We start from the raw sequence: 20,410 nt of genomic DNA on the forward strand, positions 1-20,410 counted from the left end.
TTCGAGACCGACCACAAGTACAGTTTCTAAATTAAGCACTGTCAATTTCACTTTGCCTCAGATCTACAGGATCTTGTTGAAGATTTAGTTTTAACAAAAAGTGAAACACGAGAACATGAACTAATAGGGTTGAGATAGGAGGAAAGGCTTTGCGGAAGATAAAAGAGCTGACGAGACATGTTCGCTATCTACATTTCTTCATGTAAGTTCATTTTAGTTTAAAGTTTTCCATCTTAAATTAAATACTACTATCATCATCCATGTATTGACTGACTCAGCCATTCAGTTTACAACTCAGTAAGTGTTTACTGAACGTGGGAATCACTTCATGCGTGATTATTTAGTTTAGTTTAAAGTTTTCCATCTTAAATTAAATACTACTATCATCATCAACAACGTATTGGGTGTCTTAGACATTCAGTTTACAACTCAGTACGTTTTTACTGAACGTGGGAATCACTTCATGCATGCTCATTTTTTAGTTTAGTTTAAAGTTTTCCATCTTAATTTAAATACTATCATCATCCATGTCAGCAATTACTATTCGTGTCATCAAAGTCCTTTCAGTCATCAAAACAAGCAGAGGTGCAGCATAAACCACTAAAGATCTGATGTATGCAAGGTACATCATTTTAACAATTCCGTCATCAACCCGCCTTAGCGAGATGACTGCGCGCAACAGTACCCTAGCACTCTTAATAATTTTATTCAAGCACTGTTAACATAGCATAATGTAAGATTTTTTTCACATTTCATATCGCGTGTGTAGATTTAGTTTTAACAAAAAGTGAAACACGAGAGCATGAACTAATAGGGTTGAGATAGGAGGAAAGGCTTTGTGGAAGATAAAAGAGCCGAGGAGACATGTTCCCTACCTACATTACTATTATTTCTTGCAGACCTGCAGACCTGACCAGAAAAGCAGTCAGTCAGTCACTCAGTCAAGCATTTTATAGTTAAAAGTTTTTCATCTTAAAAAACAGGGACTACTAGTCTTCATTTTTTTCTTCTATCAAATCAAATAGACGCGAGGGCCACTACCTATTGCTGTTGTCTGTCTATCGCTTGACTAGGTTAAGGACCGCAATATCCCACACCATACATGCTACAGGCTCTCACTAGTCAATAAACACAATTTTGTATCATTTCTCTACTAAATAGCATTCCGAATCATCTTTGCACATTTTAATTTTACATTGTCACGTGCACAGCCATCAAAGGGGAATCTCACTACTTCACGGATGTCGTGTGTGTGTGTGTTAAATAAAAGGTCCTTACATAGCTTATCATTTTCTTTGAGAAACTTATATGTGGTGATCATATCTCCCGAGTCCACACAAATAACCCACATCCATATTGAGAAAGAGAGAGAAGGCAAACATAGCTTGGTTATTGCATCTAGTTTTAAAAAGGGGTAAGAATAAGAAGAGTCATGTTCCATAAAAAATACTTTACAGCATTCATTATTTATGTGAAGTAAGAGGGAAACGGGATCCGCACATACAATTTCCAAGCATTACAACGCTATTGAGGTAAACATAACATAAAGACAATAATGTAGTAGTAGTATGCTATTAATCAGCTAGTCAAAACTTAACATAACAGATATGATTTCACATAGTTTTAACCTTTGCAAGTTTTTCAATGTTTTCTCTTCACTTGTGCTAAGTGAGTCAGACAAAATGTAACATTTCATTATTAGCCAGGCAATACGCTATTAGCTAGATAGTCAAAACATATAACACGCATTATTTCACAGGAATTTTTTCTAGCAAATATGCTTCCTTTAAGCAGTTCAACACATCAAACACCAGCAGTCTGCGAAATTCCCTTTAGTAAATAATCATCCTTTACAGTATTTCTTGACTAAAATAGCACTCCAAAACATAAGTGGTCATTTTTATTCTCACTGTCGCACGTATAGTCAATAATTTGTTTCGCAGAGTGACAAGTTATGCTGAGTGACGAGATTTCACGGTGAGCATAGTTTAAGAGAGTTCACATTGTATTAATTATGGTCATGGATATGTTATGTTATGTTTATGAAGATCATTACTTCTTATTTTTAACCATTTTTCTTGCCCCCAGCTTTTCAGTCTTCTCATATTCTTTTCAAATAAAGTTTGCTTACTGTTTTCCAGTAGATTGGCTTCACAATACATATATTAATCAATTTTCAAATTCAGTTCAGTTTCTTTTCAATATCACAGCTTTGTTGTTCCCCTGCCAGTATCTAGTTCAAGACCTCGTATTATCAATGTCATTAATATTACTATCATCAACCATGTATTGGATGTCTCAGACATTCAGTTAACAACTTAGTAAGTGTTTAATGAATGTGAGAATCACTTCATGTGCGCTCTTTTTAGTTTAGTTTAAAGTTTTCCATCTTGAATTAATACTACTATCACCAACTATGTATTGGATAGCTCAAGCATTCAGTTAACAACTCAGTAAGTGAAAGTCACTTCATGTGAGCTCATTTTTAGTTTAGGATAAGGTTTTTCCATCGTGAAATACTATCATTAACCAGGTATTGGGTGGCTCTACCATTCAGTTTACAACTCAGTAACTGTTTACTGAACATAGATACCCTTCCATGTGACCTCATTTTTTAGTTTAAAGTTTCTCCATCGTAAAAAAATAAAATATTACTATCATCAACCATGTATTGGGTGGCTCAGTCATTCAGTTTACAACTCAGTAACTGTTTACTGAACATAGATACCCTTCCATGTGACCTCATTTTTTAGTTTAAAGTTTCTCCATCGTAAATAAAAAATAAAATATTACTATCACAAATCTTGTATTGGCTGGCTCTGGCATTCAGTTTACAACTCAATAAGTGTTTACTGAATGCAAAATCGCTACAAGTGTGGTCATTTAGTTTAAAGTTTCTCAATCTTAAAATATTACTATCATCATCAACCATGCATTGGTTGTCTTAGTCTTTCAGTTTACAACTTAGTGAGTGTTAACTGAACGTGGAAATTATCACATGTGTGAGCATTTAGTTTAGTTTTAAGATTCACAATCTTAAATTAAATACTATCATCAACCCCGTATTGGGCTCTCGGGCATTCAGTTATCCACTCGGTAAGTGTTTACTGAACGTCGAAATCATTTCCTGTGTGCCCATTTTTTACTTGAACCCGTCTCCACTCCAAACCTGTGGAGACGGGTTTGGAGAAAAGGTGGGGCAACCACAGAATGCCTTACCTCCCTAATACATCAAATCAATGACAAACCAGGAATCTTTCTTTTTCTGGACCTAGGAAAAAGCCTACGAGTTAGCCAATTAATGTTCCAGCTACAATGTGCTGTTTGGTGGATAAGGAAATCAAAAGACACGCTCCTGCCTTTGCTAAAGTAAGTCTGCTTAACAGAGAAGCTAAAGTAAAATTCCAAGGAAAAACACCCCCCCCCCCTCATCAAAGAGACTAGCAAATGGGACTATGCAGAAAGAAATACTAAGCTCATTCCTCTTCAACTGCTTCATGGAACAATTCCTGAAGCTCAAGTCACCAAAAGCAAACTTCTTAACTATGCACACGACTTTGTGGCATAAATGGCAAAAGCCCCATTAACCATGCACAAAAATGCCTATACATCATCAGCAGGGAAGAGGAGCGCATTGCAGTGAAAATAAACTTCAATAAAACCAAAGCATTGGCCGTTAGAATGAGAACTCAAGACATCAGACTCACAATACAAGGACATGAATTTGAGTGGGTTACCTCTTTCAAATATACTGGAGTCATAAAAGACAGCCAATTGAAATTCACTCAAGAATCTGAATATCTTCGGCAACATTGTAAAGCCAAAAACTCTGCTTTACATGCTCAAGACCACTTCTGGTTTCAGTTTCTAGCCAACACTGGAGGTCTCTGATGTACTGCCTGGCACCGTCACATGACTAGTGAGACTCAAACTCGACTGACATCTGGCGGATGCTCCCAGACGTCTTGACAAGTACCACACATTACAGACCCCAATTCCTCCACACTCATAAACCAATTCTGTCACGTAAAACGTCAGAGAGAATTTTCTAATTTATTCCTACACAACAATTTTGGTATAATACCACACCTGTTATTATCAACCCCTCCCCACTGATCTGCACATGTCCTTATCAACCCCTCCCCACTCATCCGCACCTGTCCTTGTCAAACCCTCCCTACTCGTCTGCACCTGTCCTTGTCAACCCCTCCCCACTCATCTGCTCCTGTCCTTGTCAAACCCTCCCTACTCGTCTGCACCTGTCCTTGTCAACCCCTCCCCACTCATCTGCTCCTGTCCTTGTCAAACCCTCCCTACTCTTCTGCACCTGTCCTTGTCAGCCCCTCCCTACTCATTCGCACCTGTCCTTGTCAACCCCTCTCCACTCCTCTGCACCTCTCCCAATTCATCTGCACCTGTCCTTATCAACCTCTCCCCACCCATCCGCACCTGTCCTTATCAACCCCTCCCCACTCATCTGTACCTGTCCTCTTCAAACCCTCCCCCACTCACCCTTACCTGTCCTTGTCAACCCCCTCCCCATTCATCTGCACCTCTCATTATCAACCCCTTCCCACTCATCCACGCCTGTCTTTGTCAACCCCTCCCACTTGTCTGCACATGTCCCTGTTAACTCCTCCCCACTCGACTGCACCTGTCCTTGTCAGCCCCTTCCTATTCGTCAGCTCCTATCCTCATCAACACCTCTCAACATCTCAGCACCACTCCTTGTCAACCTCTTTTCATCGTTTGCAACTGTTTTTTTCATCCCGTTACCACTCAACAGCCCCACTCCATGTCACCCTTTCCCCTCTCGTCTGCACCTGTACTTGTCACCCCCTTCCCACTCGCCAGCACCTGTTCTTTTCAAACCCTCCCCATCGTCAATAGCTGTTTTACTCAAACCCTCCCCATCGTCTGCACCTGTTTTTGTCAACCCTTCCTCACTCATCCGCATCTCTCCTTGTCAACCCCTTCCCACTCGTCAGCACATGTCTTTGTCAACCCCTCCCCACTCATCTACACCTATCCCTGTCAACCCTCTACCCCCTCGTCTGCACCTATTCTTGCCAACCTCTTCCCACTTGTCTGCATCTGTCATTGTTAACCCCTCCCTGTCCCCTTCTGGGAGCCGGTCGGCCGAGCGGACAGCACGCTGGACTTTGATCCTGTGGTCCCGGGTTCGATCGCGGGCGCCGGCGAGAAACAATGGGCACAGTTTCTTTCACCCTATGCCCCTGTTACCTAGCAGTAAATAGGTACCTAGGTATTAGTCAGCTGTCACAGGCTGCTTCCTGGGGGTGGAGGCTTAGTCGAGGACCGGGCCGCGGGGACACTAAAGCCCCGAAATCATCTCAAGATAACCTCAAGATAACCTCCCTACTCGTCTGCACCTGTCCTTATCAACCCATCCCCACTCGTCTGGAAATGTGCATCTTAACCCCTACCCACTCATCCACACTTGTCTTCAGATAATAACGAATTTGACTATGCTTAAATAATTTTGGTAGAGATATCAGTTCTTGGAATTATGAAAATTGGAATTAGGGAACACAGCAGATGACCTGTTGACATTATTTCACGAGTCCTGTTTAAATCCACCCCCTCCCCAACTCTCACCCATATTTATATATGTAATTTATTCCTGAAACTTGTTGAACCTCTTGCCTCTATAATACAAGAGGGTAGCCCATGCCTCTTATCCACAATCCCATTTCCAATTCAGAATTTTCTAATATTCCTCCAAGGTTAAATTCTAATTGAATTTTGTGTATATTGTCCCGAAGTTCCTTGTGATAGTGGCGTCACATTTGTTTCCTTGGTACCAATCACAGCTGTACCCAATGAGTCAAAAATAAGATAAGCAATAATGTAATCTTAAATAAGGAAATAAAATTATAATTAGGTTCACTGAATCCATTGCCAATTATCTCTACCTCTAAAATATTTTAACGTCTTAGAGATGAGAGCTCTCCATTACTGACAGCAAAGATAAAAATCCTATACATGATGAAACAGTTGAGATTTATTATTATTATTTCAACAAGAGAAGGCAAATATAAACTTAACACACACAATAATGTCAACATAGGATTTGTGCACAAATCGTCTTATATTTTACATGCTAGTTGAAGCATAAAATTAGGTAGAAGGATGTATGATGGTGAGATTCGTGTCTTGTGGATAACAAAATTTGATCTGATATGTTAGATTATGGACCTGCCATAAAACCTATGCATGTTAGTGGTTTTGCATGATTGTAAAAATACCAATCTTATGTAATCTCACCAACCCATTGCACCGCTTTGTAAATAAAATTATTATTGTTAGTATTATTATTATTATTATTATTATTATTATTTTTATTATTATTATTATTATTATTATCATTATTATTATTATTATTATCATTATTATTATTATTATTTTTAATATTATTATTATTATTATATGTTTACTTTTTTGGGGAAATACATCACATCAATTTATAATAGTGATGAAAAAAAGATGTAACTAATGCATTTCATAGAGAAAAAACGTATATATATTGAGATTTGGTGTTGATCTAGGAATCGATTTCTGAGAAAATAATGTGTTCGCTTTAGATGGCTTATGATATATAAACGCATATTTAAATACACCGTACATGTCTAATATCATTTTAACAAAGACTAAATTCTTCATAAGAGTTTGCTATCTAATAAAATTCAATATGTTCATATTGAGATTTCCGCATTTAAACATTTTTATGTAGACTTACTACAGATGTTAGGCGGATGGAATACCGTTGGCGAATAAACCCCCCCAACGTTTGGTGGAATAGGGGCGCGAACTCACAACGTCAAAGCATCCATTTCATAAATATTGTCAGTGATTCATTCCTTTGATGCAATTAAGGGGAAAATACAATATTTTTTTACTAACACCTACCTTGAAATAAGGTTAAAGTGAATTTAGTTTATCAGGCGAGTATTCTGAGTGTTGATGATTTCTATTTAATGCCAATTTTACACGAAAAAATTGTGTCAGACCCGCAAGGATAGTTCATTGTGCAGTGCCACTCATCATGTTAGTAAAAATACTGCCACAATGACATTATTTGGCAACGTTAAACGTCTTATGAGTGAACTCACCACAGTTAGAGTATTGGGCAGCGTCACTCCTCGTATGAGTAAACATACCGCAAATGAAAATATTGGGCAGTGCCAGTCATGCTCTGGTTGAGCATCCTTTAGTGACAGTATTGGGCAGTGTTACTAATCTGTAAGTGAAAATATCGTTACATTGACAGAACCAGTTGAAATAAGAGTTGTAAATAGCTTAGAGTATATATATACACCGTACAGTATCCATGTATGAATAGGGGGCCTGATAGCTGAGTGAACAGTGCCTCGCATTCGTATTCTATAGGTTCCAGGTTCGATACCCGGTGAAGGCGGAAACAAATTGACAGAGTTTCTTTCGCCCTGATGCCCCTGTTACCTTGCAGGAAATAAGTACCAGGGAGTTGGACAGCCGCTACGGGCTGCTTCCTGGGGGTATGTAACAAAATAGAGGCATGGTCGAGGACCGGGCAGCAGGGACGCTAGGCCCAAAAATCGACTCAAGATACAGTATATAATGTATAAAATATGGAGAACAAAAATGTGGATAATAGAATAAAAGAACACTATATGTATTGAATAATATATAAAAGCCTAAAAATAATAAATACATTTTTTAATAGAGCCTAAAAAATGTCAACCCATCATTAATTGGAGAATGGTTTACTTAATTAATAGACAAGTAATGTTTAAATACTTTATTAATATATCTTCTGTTTTTTTTATCATATTATATTCTGTGAAATTGGATGTTTATACTCATGCTGAATATGCCGCAAATTCACAACAGTGGACTCTCAAACCCAAGTTGTTTGTATATAATCATTGAGCCTGTTTCACACAAAAATCACAATAACGTGATGCATCAAATGAACATATCCACAAGTGCCGTGATGAGGATTCGAACCTGCGTCCGGGAGCATCGCAGACGCTGCCTTAATCGACTGAGGTACGACATGATTAAAAGAGTTGAAACCGAAGTTCTACTGAACTTACTGAAAGTTAGACAGCTATTCCGGGCTGTTTTCTGGGTGTGAGTGTGTGAAAAATCTAGTAGTTAGTAACAGTTGATTGATTGACAGTTGAGAGGCTGGCCGAAAGAGCAGAGCTCAACACCCGCAAGCACAACTAGATGAATACTACACCCATTGCATAGGCTATTTCGCCCCATCAATATTATGGCAACCCAATGTTTCACCCATCCCACACATTTCGTCACTTTCTCACCACTCTCTCACATTAACTCACCCTTTACATTACCTAACGTTATCCTCACTATACCAAAACCACTTTCGTGTCACTCATAATCTTACCCCACCGCACACAGAAATCACAATAGCGTGATGCATCAAATTAACAAATTCACAAGGGCCGTGACGAGGGATCGAACCTTCCTCTGAGAGGATTCCAGACGCTGCCTTGCCTTAAGCGACTGCCTCAGTCGATTAAAGCAGCGTCTGGGATTCTCTCGGACGTAGGTTCGAACCATCGTCACGGCCCTTGTGGATTTGCTCACCTCACTACATCCATTTTAAACATTATCACACCCATTCATCCACAAACATTTGCTCACTACGCCCCTAACCTCTACGGCAAGGCTGTACAGACCATCTCAAATAAGCACAATAAAATTAAACATTCTGTTTGACAAATTAGCCGCGGCACGAAGCCATCAGAACTAAATTAATCACAAAGGCGTCAGTGAAAACTTCGGTGTTGAGGCGTAATGGTCACACTTAATACAAACTCCTGAATTTCCTACAATTCTTGAAACATAGTTTTTATTGTTATTCTCATGCAGCTCCTGACAAATTCTGAGTAACTATACTCATTGTGTTTACTCCCTTTAACACTCATATGAACAGTTATTATTCTCCAAATAATGATTGGATGAGAGTTTTTATGCTGTATTGAAAACATTATATTTATTATTTTTAGGCTTTTATTTATTATTCAATACATATAATGTCCTTTTATTCTATTATCCACATTTTCCTCCCTACATTTTATACGCTATATTCTGCATCTTGAGTTGATTTCGGGGATTAGCGTCCCGAGGCATGGACCTCGACCATGCCTCCTTTTTGTTGTCATTGTGGCAGCATGTTTACTCACATCATGAGTGGCGCTGGGCACTGTTCCTGATATTTGTAAATGAACTTCCAGAGGGAATAGATTCCTTCCTCTCATTGTTAGCTGATGATGCAAAAATTATGAGGAGGATTAAGACGGAGGAAGATAATATGAGGCTACAAGATAACCTAGACAGACTACATGAATGGCCTAACAAATGTCTACTAAAGGTTAACCCCGAGTATATGCAAGGTAATGAAACTATACAGTGGAAACAGGAGATCAGATACAGGATACTGAATGAGAGATGAAGTCATTCATAACACGGACAAAGAAAGATCTAGGAGTTGATGTCACAACAAACCTGTCTCCTGAAGCCCACATCAAGATAATAACATCTGCGGCGTATGCAAGGCTGGCTAACATCAGAACTGCCTTCAGAACCTGTGTAAGAATCATTCAGAACCTTGTATATCGCATATGTAAGACCAATCCTGGAGTATGCAGCCCCAGTATGGAGCCTGTACCTTGTCAAGCACAAGATGAAGCTGGAAAAAGTTCTTAGGTACGCCACTAGTCTAGTCCTATAACTAAGAGGCATGAGTTACGAGGAAAAGCTGCGTGAAATGAACCTCACGACACTGGAAGACAAAGGAGTAGGTGGAGAAATGATCACTACATACAAAATTCTCAGTTGAATTGACAGGGTTATCTTCAGTTGATTTCGGGGCTTTAAGGTTCTGCGGCCCAGTCATCAACCAGGCCGCTACCCCAAGGAAGGAGCCCGTGACAGCTGACTAACTCCCAGGTACGTATTTACTGCTAGGTAACAGGGGCATAGGGTGAAAGAAACTCTGAACATTGTTTCTCGTTGGCGCCCAGGATCGAGCCCGAGGCCACAGGATCACGTGACCAGCGTGCTGTCCACTCGGCCGGCCGGCTCCATTCGGGTAGATAAAGATAAACTGTTTAACACGGGTGGTACACGAACAAGGGGACACAGGTGGAAATTGAGTACCGAAATGAGCCACTGGGACATTAGAAAGAACATTTTCAGTGTCAGGGAAGTTAACAGATGCGTGCATTAACATCACTGCATTAAGGCAGTGATGTGGTGGAGGTTGACTCCATACAAAGTTTCAAATGTAGATATGATAGAGCCCAGTAGGCTCAGGAATCTGTACACCAGTTGATTGACAGTTGAGAGGCGGGACCAAAGAGCCGGAGCTTAACCCCTGCAAACACAAATAAGTGAGTACAGTGAACTAGCTCTCGTGGGCTGAATTTTTTTTTTCGTCTAAAACTGTCAGTAAATATATTTCATGAACACTCAGAATACTCTACTGATAAACTTATATCACTTTAAACTTACAGTAATGCGAGTCTTGGTAAACATTATCGTATTTTACCCTTATTTGCATCAAAGGAATGAACCGACAATATTTATAAAATGGATGTTTTGGCTTGGCAAGTCGTGGCCCTTTCCCATCCAACGCTATTCCATCCACCTAACATCTGTATTAACTATACATAAAAAATATATATTGATTTTTATTTTATTTATATATAAATATTTTATTTTATTTAAATATAAATACATTTAAATATTAAAAATATTTAAATTCTTACATCTCAATTTGAACTTACTGTATTGTATTTGATAGCAAACTGTTATGTTGAATTTAGTGTTTGTCAAAATGTTTATTTAAATATACGTCTATATATCGCATGCTTCCTAAAGCAAGTATACAATTTCCAACGAAATCGTTTCCTACGTTCAGTACCAAATCGCAATCTATACAAGTATTTGCTCTATAAAATTAATTAATTACATAAGTCTTTTTCATCAATATTATTGACGGAAGTTAATATATTCTTCCAAATATATTAACCATATCAACATTAAACATCTCAATCATGTCAACCAACCGGAATCGTTTTCAGCGTTATGACACCATTATTATATTATTGATTCAAATGATAATAAATAACCAAATTAACAATTATTATATAGATATATTTCTTTGCTATACAACAGTACACTCATCAAATCAACATTGAACGTGTTGAATAATTTAATGCATATTTCAGCTCATGGATGTCATAATGATAGTAATCCTGGCGATGAGTGCGATCTTTGCAATTGTTTGTCATGTAGGCCTCGTAGTCTGAAAATTATTGTTGAGATGGTTTACCATATAGTCTGATTTCACATAAACCTAAATGTAAATAGAGATGGTGTAATTTAGATCAGCAGAAATATAGTAATAGTGGTGACTATAATGGTTTAGTGGCCGGTAACCATAATTAGAAAAGACTGAGTAGGATGGTTCTGGATCAGCAGACCTCTTGTAGAAATGGGGGCCATAACTGTGACGGGGAGCGTAGTAGACAGGATACTATGGTTCCGACTCTGGTTCGGCAAACCTCTTGTAGAAATGGCGGACATAACTGTGACTGGGAGCGTAGTGGACAGGATAAGTTGGTTCAGGTTCTGTTTCGGCAGACCTCTTGTAGTAATGGTGGCCATAACCATGTCGAAGGCCGGAGGAATAAATTGGATATGATGGTTCAGGCTCTGGCTCGGCAGACCTCTTTTCATTGTGGTAACAGTGAATGTATGCACGGTAAGCATTGCCGTAATTGCTCGTCACGTAACTGGGCTCTGCATCTCGCTTCTCAATCTGAGAAGCGCAAGCGGCAGCCGGAAGGATCACAAACACCTAAATATGAAAAAATCACACGTACAGATATATAATATTTACCAGTAAATACTATATTGTCATTCGCGTAAATGAAATATTCTTCGAAAAGACCACTACTTTCCTTGATATATTATGTAATACAATGCATTAAATATTAACCAATATCAGAGAGTCCAATTGTTAGTGCAACTTACCTAGAGCTTCATGACTGAAAGTTGGTTAACTGTGGCCACAGCTGGGCGAGTGTGTCTTGCAGCAGTGATGCCGGGGTTTTATACGGGAGGGTCTTGAGTCCATGAATCGTAACTCAATGTTGTAGTGACGTTCCACTGAGAAAGCTGTAATTAATATGTTTCTTATCTCTTTATTTTATTAAATTTTTCCATATATAATCAATTACATATTATATTATATGATTTTCCTTTAGGTTAACAATACAAAACCCTAGTTAAATGTCAAATATTAAATGTATGAACTTGTTTTACTTATCGTTAAGAGAATGCACTGTTTACTATTTCTTGTTAATCTTAGCAAGTATTGCACACCTGGTATATACAGGGATAGTTTACCTTGGTCCTTTATTACGTTCCATACTGAAATATGCTTAGTGGTTCGCAAGTAATCTTATGCTGTAGCTTTAATACTTCCCTCGGTTTAAAAGCCTTAAACCTAACTTCATTCCAACATATGTTGGACTTTTCAAGTAATATAGTGTTAGGCAAATCTAAGTATTCTTGCGAATTTGGTAATGCACTTTAATAAGATTTATTGACTGCGTTAAAAAAAAAATTATTATTTATTCCAAGTTTTACTTTTACTTTTTCTTTCAAATACTTTTCAAATAATTAAAATTTAATTGTAAATATTTTTAAAATAGTTTGAATTAATTAACAAAAAATATATTACTAATTTTATTAGGCTATTTATTATTTATAATGTTATTAAGTAATTTAGTTAATTAAATTAATTAATTCATTTTTTATAATTAAAAATTAAATATAAATTTATTATATGTAATAAAATTATATATAAATTTATTATATGTAATAAAATTATATATCAATTATATTAATTAATTAATAATTATTATTGATTTTAAAAATCAATAATTAATTATATTATTTGAATTGATCTATATATCTCTATTTATTGTTAATAATATGAAATGTATAATCTTTTGTGAGCTCCCAAACGTTTCTGGAGATTATCTACTCTCATCAACTACATACATATTGAGAAATTTAGGAATATGTTGGCGTAGAAAAACGCCAACCTTGTTTAGTGTCTCCGAGAGGCTACAAGATCCAATAAGTTCAGTAACTTCGCTTTCAACTCTTTTTGACCATATCGTAGCTCAGTCGATTAAGGCAGCGTCTGGGATGATTTCGGACGTAGGTTCAAATCCTCGTCACGGCCCTTTTGGATTTGTTCATTACAGGGTTCTTTGCATATATGAAGTTTGAAATGTGTATAAAATAATACGATAATTATATAAATTGTATGCGATGTAATTACAGTTCTGAATAGAGACCCATATTCAATCTCATCAACTGCCTCAATAGTTTCTAAATAACTGTAATATATTTTATAACGGATATTAAACAATGAACATACAGCAGTATTTATGTTTTCTTTAACAGCATCTCCTCTGGGCAGTGGTTACCAGATCTGGTGAGCGATTATGTAACAAAGAATTTATTACCCAATGTATACACATCTCTCTAAGACACCTGACTTCAAGCTATAACCGCAGCTACAGCCAATCATTGTTTTTTCACAGCCCCGCTCCTGTGTCAGGTAATTCCACTACGGGCTCACCATAGACCGTTCTACTTGATACTTTTGTTCTGAGTAGAAGAATCTAAATCAACAAACAACAATCCTTGTTTGGACAAGTTACAGACTCGCTCCTGTGCCAGGTAAGTCCACAACGGGCTAACCATGGCCCATGCTACTTGCCCCGCTCCTGTGCCAGGTAAGTCCTCTAGTTGCTAACCATAGCCCATGCTATTTATTTATTTATTTATTTATTTATTTATTTATATACAAGAAAGTACATTGGGTTTGTGAGAATATATAGCATGGTATTTACAATCTTGTAAAGCCACTAATACACGCAACGTTTCGGGCAGATCCCTATTCTAACAGATAATTTTAAGTAGGTAAATTCTAGCGGAATTAATAAAATGATAACAGATACATTGCAAGAAGGAAAAAAAATAGAAGAGAGACACTAGTAAGTATATTAAAGCACATTGATATATTAAAGCTCTGATTGATTGCTTTGACAGCTTGATTGGTAATGTAAACGAAGATTAATAGGCACCATACAGCAAATTGAAAACACATATAAGAAGACAGCAATGATAAAGTAAATGCAATGAAGTACAAAAAAAGTACAATAGTAGAGTTGTTTGGATTTGGTACATGAAAATTGGGAGATTGGATAGCACTAGATAAAGTGCAATTTTAAAGCAACAAGGTAGAAAACTATGAAGATGAAATTAGGTATTTTTAGTTTTTTATTTGAATGACGCAAAAGTTGGACAACTTTTCAATTCATTAGGGAGTGAGTTCCATAGACTAGGGCCCTTTATTTGCATAGAGTGTTTGCACAGATTAAGTTTGACTCTAAGGATATCAAAGACATATTTATTTCTGGTGTGGTGATAAGGGTCCTATTACATCTGTCCAGAGAGAGTTTCAGAGCAGGATTTGCATTTGAGAACAGGGTTTTGTAAATGTAGTTGACACAAGATAATATGTGTGGAGTGAGATTAAGTTTAGCATGTTTTGGGAGTTAAACAAGGGGGCTGAGTGTTGTCTGAAAGCATAATTTGTTATTATTCTGATAGCTGATTTTTGTTGGGTGATGATGGGCCTGAGGTGGTTTGCAGTGGTTGAACTCCATGCACAGATACTATTAATAAGATAGGGATAGATTAGTGCATAATATAGTGAGATGAGAGCAGAGTTGGGTACATAATATCTGATTTTGGAGAGTATACCAACTTGTTGTTAGAGACATTCTTAGTTATGTGTTGTATGTGGGTGCTGAAGTTGTGTCTCTTGTCTAGGAATAGGCCAAGAAACTTTCCATCATTTTTACTACTAATGTTAACATTGTCTATCAGAAGCCGAATTGAATTTGTTGATTTGTTTCCAAATATGATGTAGTAGGTCTTTTCTATTTTAAGTGTTAGTTTGTTGGTTAACATCCATAAGTGGACTTTTTTTAGTTCATTATTAACATCTTTATTTAGTGTATGTGGGTTGGGGTTAGAGTAGATGAGGGTAGTATCATCATCAAACAATATAGGTTTCAGAATGTTGGTGACATTAAGCAGATCATTGATGTATAAAAGAAATATGAGAGGTCCAAAGATGCTGCCCTGTGGCACTCCAATGGGTATTGGTTGAGTGGGCGAGGTTATATCATTTATGGCTACATATTGGTGTCTATCACTAAGATAGGATTTGATATATTCCAGGGCATGCCTCGGATTCCATAATGATGGAGTTTACATAAGAGGTAGTTGTGATTAGCAGTATCAAAGGCCTTCCTCAGGTCAATGAAGAGTCCAATCGGAAACTCATTTTTCTTCAAGGGCTGAGTAAATTATATCAAGGAGACTAATAATTGCATCGTTGGTATTCTTTTGGGAGCGGAAGCCAAACTGACAGGGGCTGAATATGTCGAATTTTACGAGGTAGGAGTAGAGCTGTTTGCAGATCATTTTTTCAAATATTCTCGATAGTATGGGTAGGTTTGATATTGGTCTATAATTGTTTATGACTGTCGGATTGCCTCCTTTATGAACTGGCGTTACTCTTGCTTGTTTTAAGGATATCAGGGAAGGTATGACACTCAAGGGATTTGTTGAACAGCAGAGCTACGGGTGCCACAAGGGCATGGGAGGCGCTCTTGTATACAATGGATGGGATTTCACTGTTGTTCCCAGCCTTGGTTTTTAGTGAGTGTATGATGGACACAACATCTGTCGGGCTGACTGGTGAAAGGAGAAGAGAGTTTGGATTGCTGCCTGAGAGATATGTGTCTGAGTCTGTGGGTTTTTACTGGCGAGGTTACCACCAACCGATGAAAAGAAGCTATTAAATTCATTTGCCATTTCTAAATCAGTTGACGGTGTATAGCCTTCCATAGAGAGTGTTATCTGGTTGTGGGAGTGTTGTTTAGTTCGTAGGATATTAGAGATTGCTTTTCCATGTGATTTTCATGTTGCTTTTTGCTTCTCTGAGTCTAGTATCATAAAGTGAAAGTTTAGCTTTTCTTATGATACTGGTAATCATTGATAACTACCTTTTAACTACTTCCTTTATAACTAGGCCAATCCTAAATTTCTTTATATATTCATGTTTTTTGTTGATTGATTTGAATTTGCCACCTGTGAGCCACGGATTGTTTATTATTTTGTCAGTTACTTGTTTGGTAACGACCTTACCTTTCCTTACCTTGAGGTAAGGTAAGGTCCTTACCTCAAGGAGGGAACAGTGAGTGTTGTAGAGGCTTAGAGTTTTGGAGAGAAAGCGTTTAGTTGATGAGTTAATATCCTGGGCATTATTGAATTCAGATTTCCAGTTAATATCTCTCAGACACATATCTCTCAGGCAGCTATCCAAACTCTCTTCTCCTTTCACCAGTCAGCCCGACAGATGTTGTGTCCATCATACACTCACTAAAAACCGAGGCTGGGAACAACAGTAAAATCCCATCCATTGTATACAAGATCGCCTCCCATGCCCTTGCAGCACCCATAGCTCTGCTGTTCAACAAATCTCTAAAATGCCATACCTTCCCTGATATCCTTAAAAGAAGCAAGAGTAACGCCAGTTCATAAAGGAGGCAATCAGACAGACATAAACAATTATATACCAATATCAAACCTACCCATTCTATCAAAAATATGTGAAAAAAAATCATCTACAAACAGCTCTACTCATACCTCGTAAGATTCGACATACTCAGCCCCTGTCAGTTTGACTTCCGCTCCCAAAAGAGTACCAACGATGCAATTATTAGTCTCCTTGATATAATTTACTCAGCCCTTGACAAAAATAAGTTTCCGATTGGACTCTTCATTGACCTGAGAAAGGCCTTTGATGCTGTTAATGACAACTACCTCTTACGTAAACTCCATCATTATGGAATCCGAGGAATGGCATGTCCAATCCTATCCTAGTGATAGACACCAATATGTAGCCATAAATGATATAACCTCTCCCACTCTACCAATAACCGTTGGAGTGCCACAGGGCAACATCTTGAGACCTCTCTTATTCCTTATATACATCAATGATCTGCCTAATGTCTCTAACATTCTGAAACCTATAATGTTTGCTGATGATACTACCCTCATCTACTCTAACCCCAACCCACATACACAAAATAATGTTGTTAATAACGAACGTAAAAAAAAGTCCACTTATTGATGTCAACCAACAAACTAACACTTAACATAGAAAAGACCTACTACATCTTATTTGGAAGCAAATCAACAAATGCAATTCAGCTTCAGATAGACAATGTTAACGTTAGTAGCAAAAATGATTGAAAGTTCCTTTCCTATTCCTAGACAAGAGACAACTTCAGCACCCACATACAACACAAAACTAAGAAAGTCTCTAAAACCGTTGGTATACTCTCCAAAATCAGATATTATGTACCTAACTCTGCTCTCATCTCACTATATTATGCACTAATCTATTCCAACCCTAATTATAGTATCTGTGCATGGAGTTCAACCACTGCAAACCACCTCAGGTCCATCATCACCCAGCAAAAATCAGCTATCAGAATAATAACAAATTATGCTTTCAGACAACACTCAGCCCCCTTGTTTAACTCCCTAAACATGCTAAACATAATCTCACTCCACACATATTCTCTTGTGTCAACTACATTTACAAAACCCTGTTCTTAAATGCAAATAATGCTCTGAAATTCTCCCTGGAGAGATGTAATAGGACCCTTATCACCACACCAGAAATAAATATCTCTTTGATATCCCTAGAGTCAAACTTAATCTGTGCAAACACTCTATGCAAATAAAGGGACCTAGTCTATGGAACTCACTCCCTAATGAATTGAAAAGTTGTCCAACTTTTGCGTCTTTCAAATACAAAACTAAAAAATACCTAATTTCACCTTCATAGTTTTCTACCTTGTTGCTTTAAAATTGCACCTTATCTAGTGCTACCCATTCTCCCAATCTTCATGTACCAAATCCAAACAACTTTACCATTGAACTTTATTTGTACTTTATTGCATTTGCTTTATTATTGCTGTCTTTTTATATGTGCTTTCAATTTGCTGTATGGTGCCTATTAATCTTAGTTTAAATTACCAATGCAGCTGTCAGTGCAATCAATCAGAGCTATATTATACCAATGTGCTTTAATATACCTACTAGTCTCTCTCATCTCATTTTTTTTCTCTTCTTGCAATGTATCTGTTATCATTTTATTAATTCCGCTAGAATTTACCTACTTAAAATTATCTGTTAGATTAGGGACCTGCCCGAAACGATGCGCGCACTAGTGGCTTTACAAGATTGTAAATACCATGCTATATATTCTCACAAACCCAATGTACCTTCTTGTATATAAATAAATAAATAAATAAATAAATAAATAAATAAGTAGTATGGGCAATGGTTAGCAAGTAGAGGACTTACCTGGCACAGGAGCGGAGCAAGTAGCACAGGCTATGGTGAGCCCCTTGTGGACTTACCTGGCACAGGAGAGGGTCGCTAGCTTGTCCAAACAATGATTGTTGTTTTAGATTCCGCTACGCAGAACAAAAGTTAATGTAGCACAGGCTATGGTGAGCCATAAATATTATACATTATAATTTATAAATTACCTAATAAAATTAGTAATTTTTTTTGTTAATTAATTCAAATTAATTAAAAAATATTTACAATTAAATTTTAATTACTTGAAAAGTAATTCAAAGAAAAAGTAAAACCTGGAATTAATAAACGAAAAAAAATTTGTTTTAATGTAGTCAGTATATTGTATTAAAGTGTATTATTAGTGGTTCGCAAGAATACTTAGATTTGCCTAACACTATATTACTAGAAAAGTCTAGCACATGTTGGAATGGAATTAGGTTTAAGGCTTTTAAACCGAGGGAAGTATTAAAGCTAAAACATGAGATTACTTGCGAACCACTAAGCATATTTCAGTATGGAAAATAATAAATGACCAAGGTAAACTATCCCTGTATATACCAAGTATGCAATAATTGCTAAGATTAACAAGGAATCGTAAACAGTGCATTCTCTTAACAAGAAGTAAAACAAATTTATATATTTAATATTTGGCATTTAACTAGGGTTTTATATTTATTAACCTAAAGGAAAATCTTATAATATAATATGTAATTGATTATATATGGAAAAATTTAGTAAAATAAAGAGATAAGAAACATATTAATTACAGCTTTCTCAATGGAACGTCACTATAACACTATATTACGACTCAAGGACTCAAGACTCTCAGGTATAAAAGCACAGCATCGCTGCTGCAAGACACACTCGCTCAGCTGTGGCCACAGCTAACCAACTTTCAGCCATGAAGCTCTTGGTAAGTTGCACTAACAATCGGACTCTCCGATATTGGTTAATATTTAATGCAATGTATTCCATAAAATATCAAGAAAAGTAGTGGTCTTTTCGAAGAATATTTTATTTACGCGAATGACAATACAGTACTTTACTGCTACATATTTTATGACTGTATGTGTGATTTTTTCATATTTAGGTGTTTGTGATCCTGGCGGCTGCCGCTTGCGCTTCTGAGATTGAGAAGCGAGATGCAGAGCCCAGTTACGTGACGAGCAATTACGGTAGTGCTTACCCTGCATACATTCACCGTTACCACAATGGAAAGAGGTCTGCCGAGCCAGAGCCTGAACCATCATACCCAATTTATTCCTCCGGCCTTCGATATGGTTATGGCCACCATTACTACAAGAGGTCTGCCGAACCAGAGCCTGAACCATTGTATCCTGCCTACTACGCTCCCCGTCACAGTTATCGCCGCCATTTCTACAAGAGGTCTGCAGATCCTGAACCATCCTACTCCGTCTTCTCTAATTATGGTTACCGGCCACTAAACCCTTATAGTCACCACCTTTACTAGACTTCTGCTGATATAAATGACAACAATTCTACTTACATTTAGGCCTACGGGAAATTAAACTATATGGTAAACCATCTCAACAATAATTTTCAGACTACGAGGCCTACATGACAAACAATTGCAAAGATTGCACTCATCGCCAGGATTGCTATCATTTTGACATCCATGAGCTGAAATACACATTAAATTATTTATCATGTTTAATGTTGTTTTGTTGAGTGTTATGTTGTACAGCAAAGAAATAAATCTATATAATAATTGTTAAGTTTATTATTAATTATCATTTGCATCATTAATATCATAGTGGTATAATAACGCTCAAAACGATTCAATGTGTTTCCGGTTGGTTGAGATGGTTAAGAT

At 37.2% G+C, this 20,410-nt stretch overlaps 1 protein-coding gene across 1 annotated transcript; it reads left to right on the forward strand.

Annotated features, from left to right (window-relative positions):
* Nucleotides 1–19,477: 19,477 nt before the first annotated feature.
* On the forward strand, nt 19,478–20,047 carry LOC138352668 (uncharacterized). Its single transcript, XM_069305243.1, has 2 exons — nt 19,478–19,489; nt 19,667–20,047. The coding sequence occupies exons 1-2, from the start codon at nt 19,478–19,480 to the stop codon at nt 20,045–20,047; spliced, it is 393 nt and encodes a 130-aa protein (XP_069161344.1).
* The last annotated feature ends 363 nt before the right edge of the window (nt 20,048–20,410 follow it).

The sequence above is a fragment of the Procambarus clarkii genome, chromosome 54 (assembly GCF_040958095.1).
Source record: "Procambarus clarkii isolate CNS0578487 chromosome 54, FALCON_Pclarkii_2.0, whole genome shotgun sequence".
In the NCBI taxonomy this organism is placed as follows: Eukaryota; Metazoa; Arthropoda; class Malacostraca; order Decapoda; family Cambaridae; genus Procambarus; species Procambarus clarkii.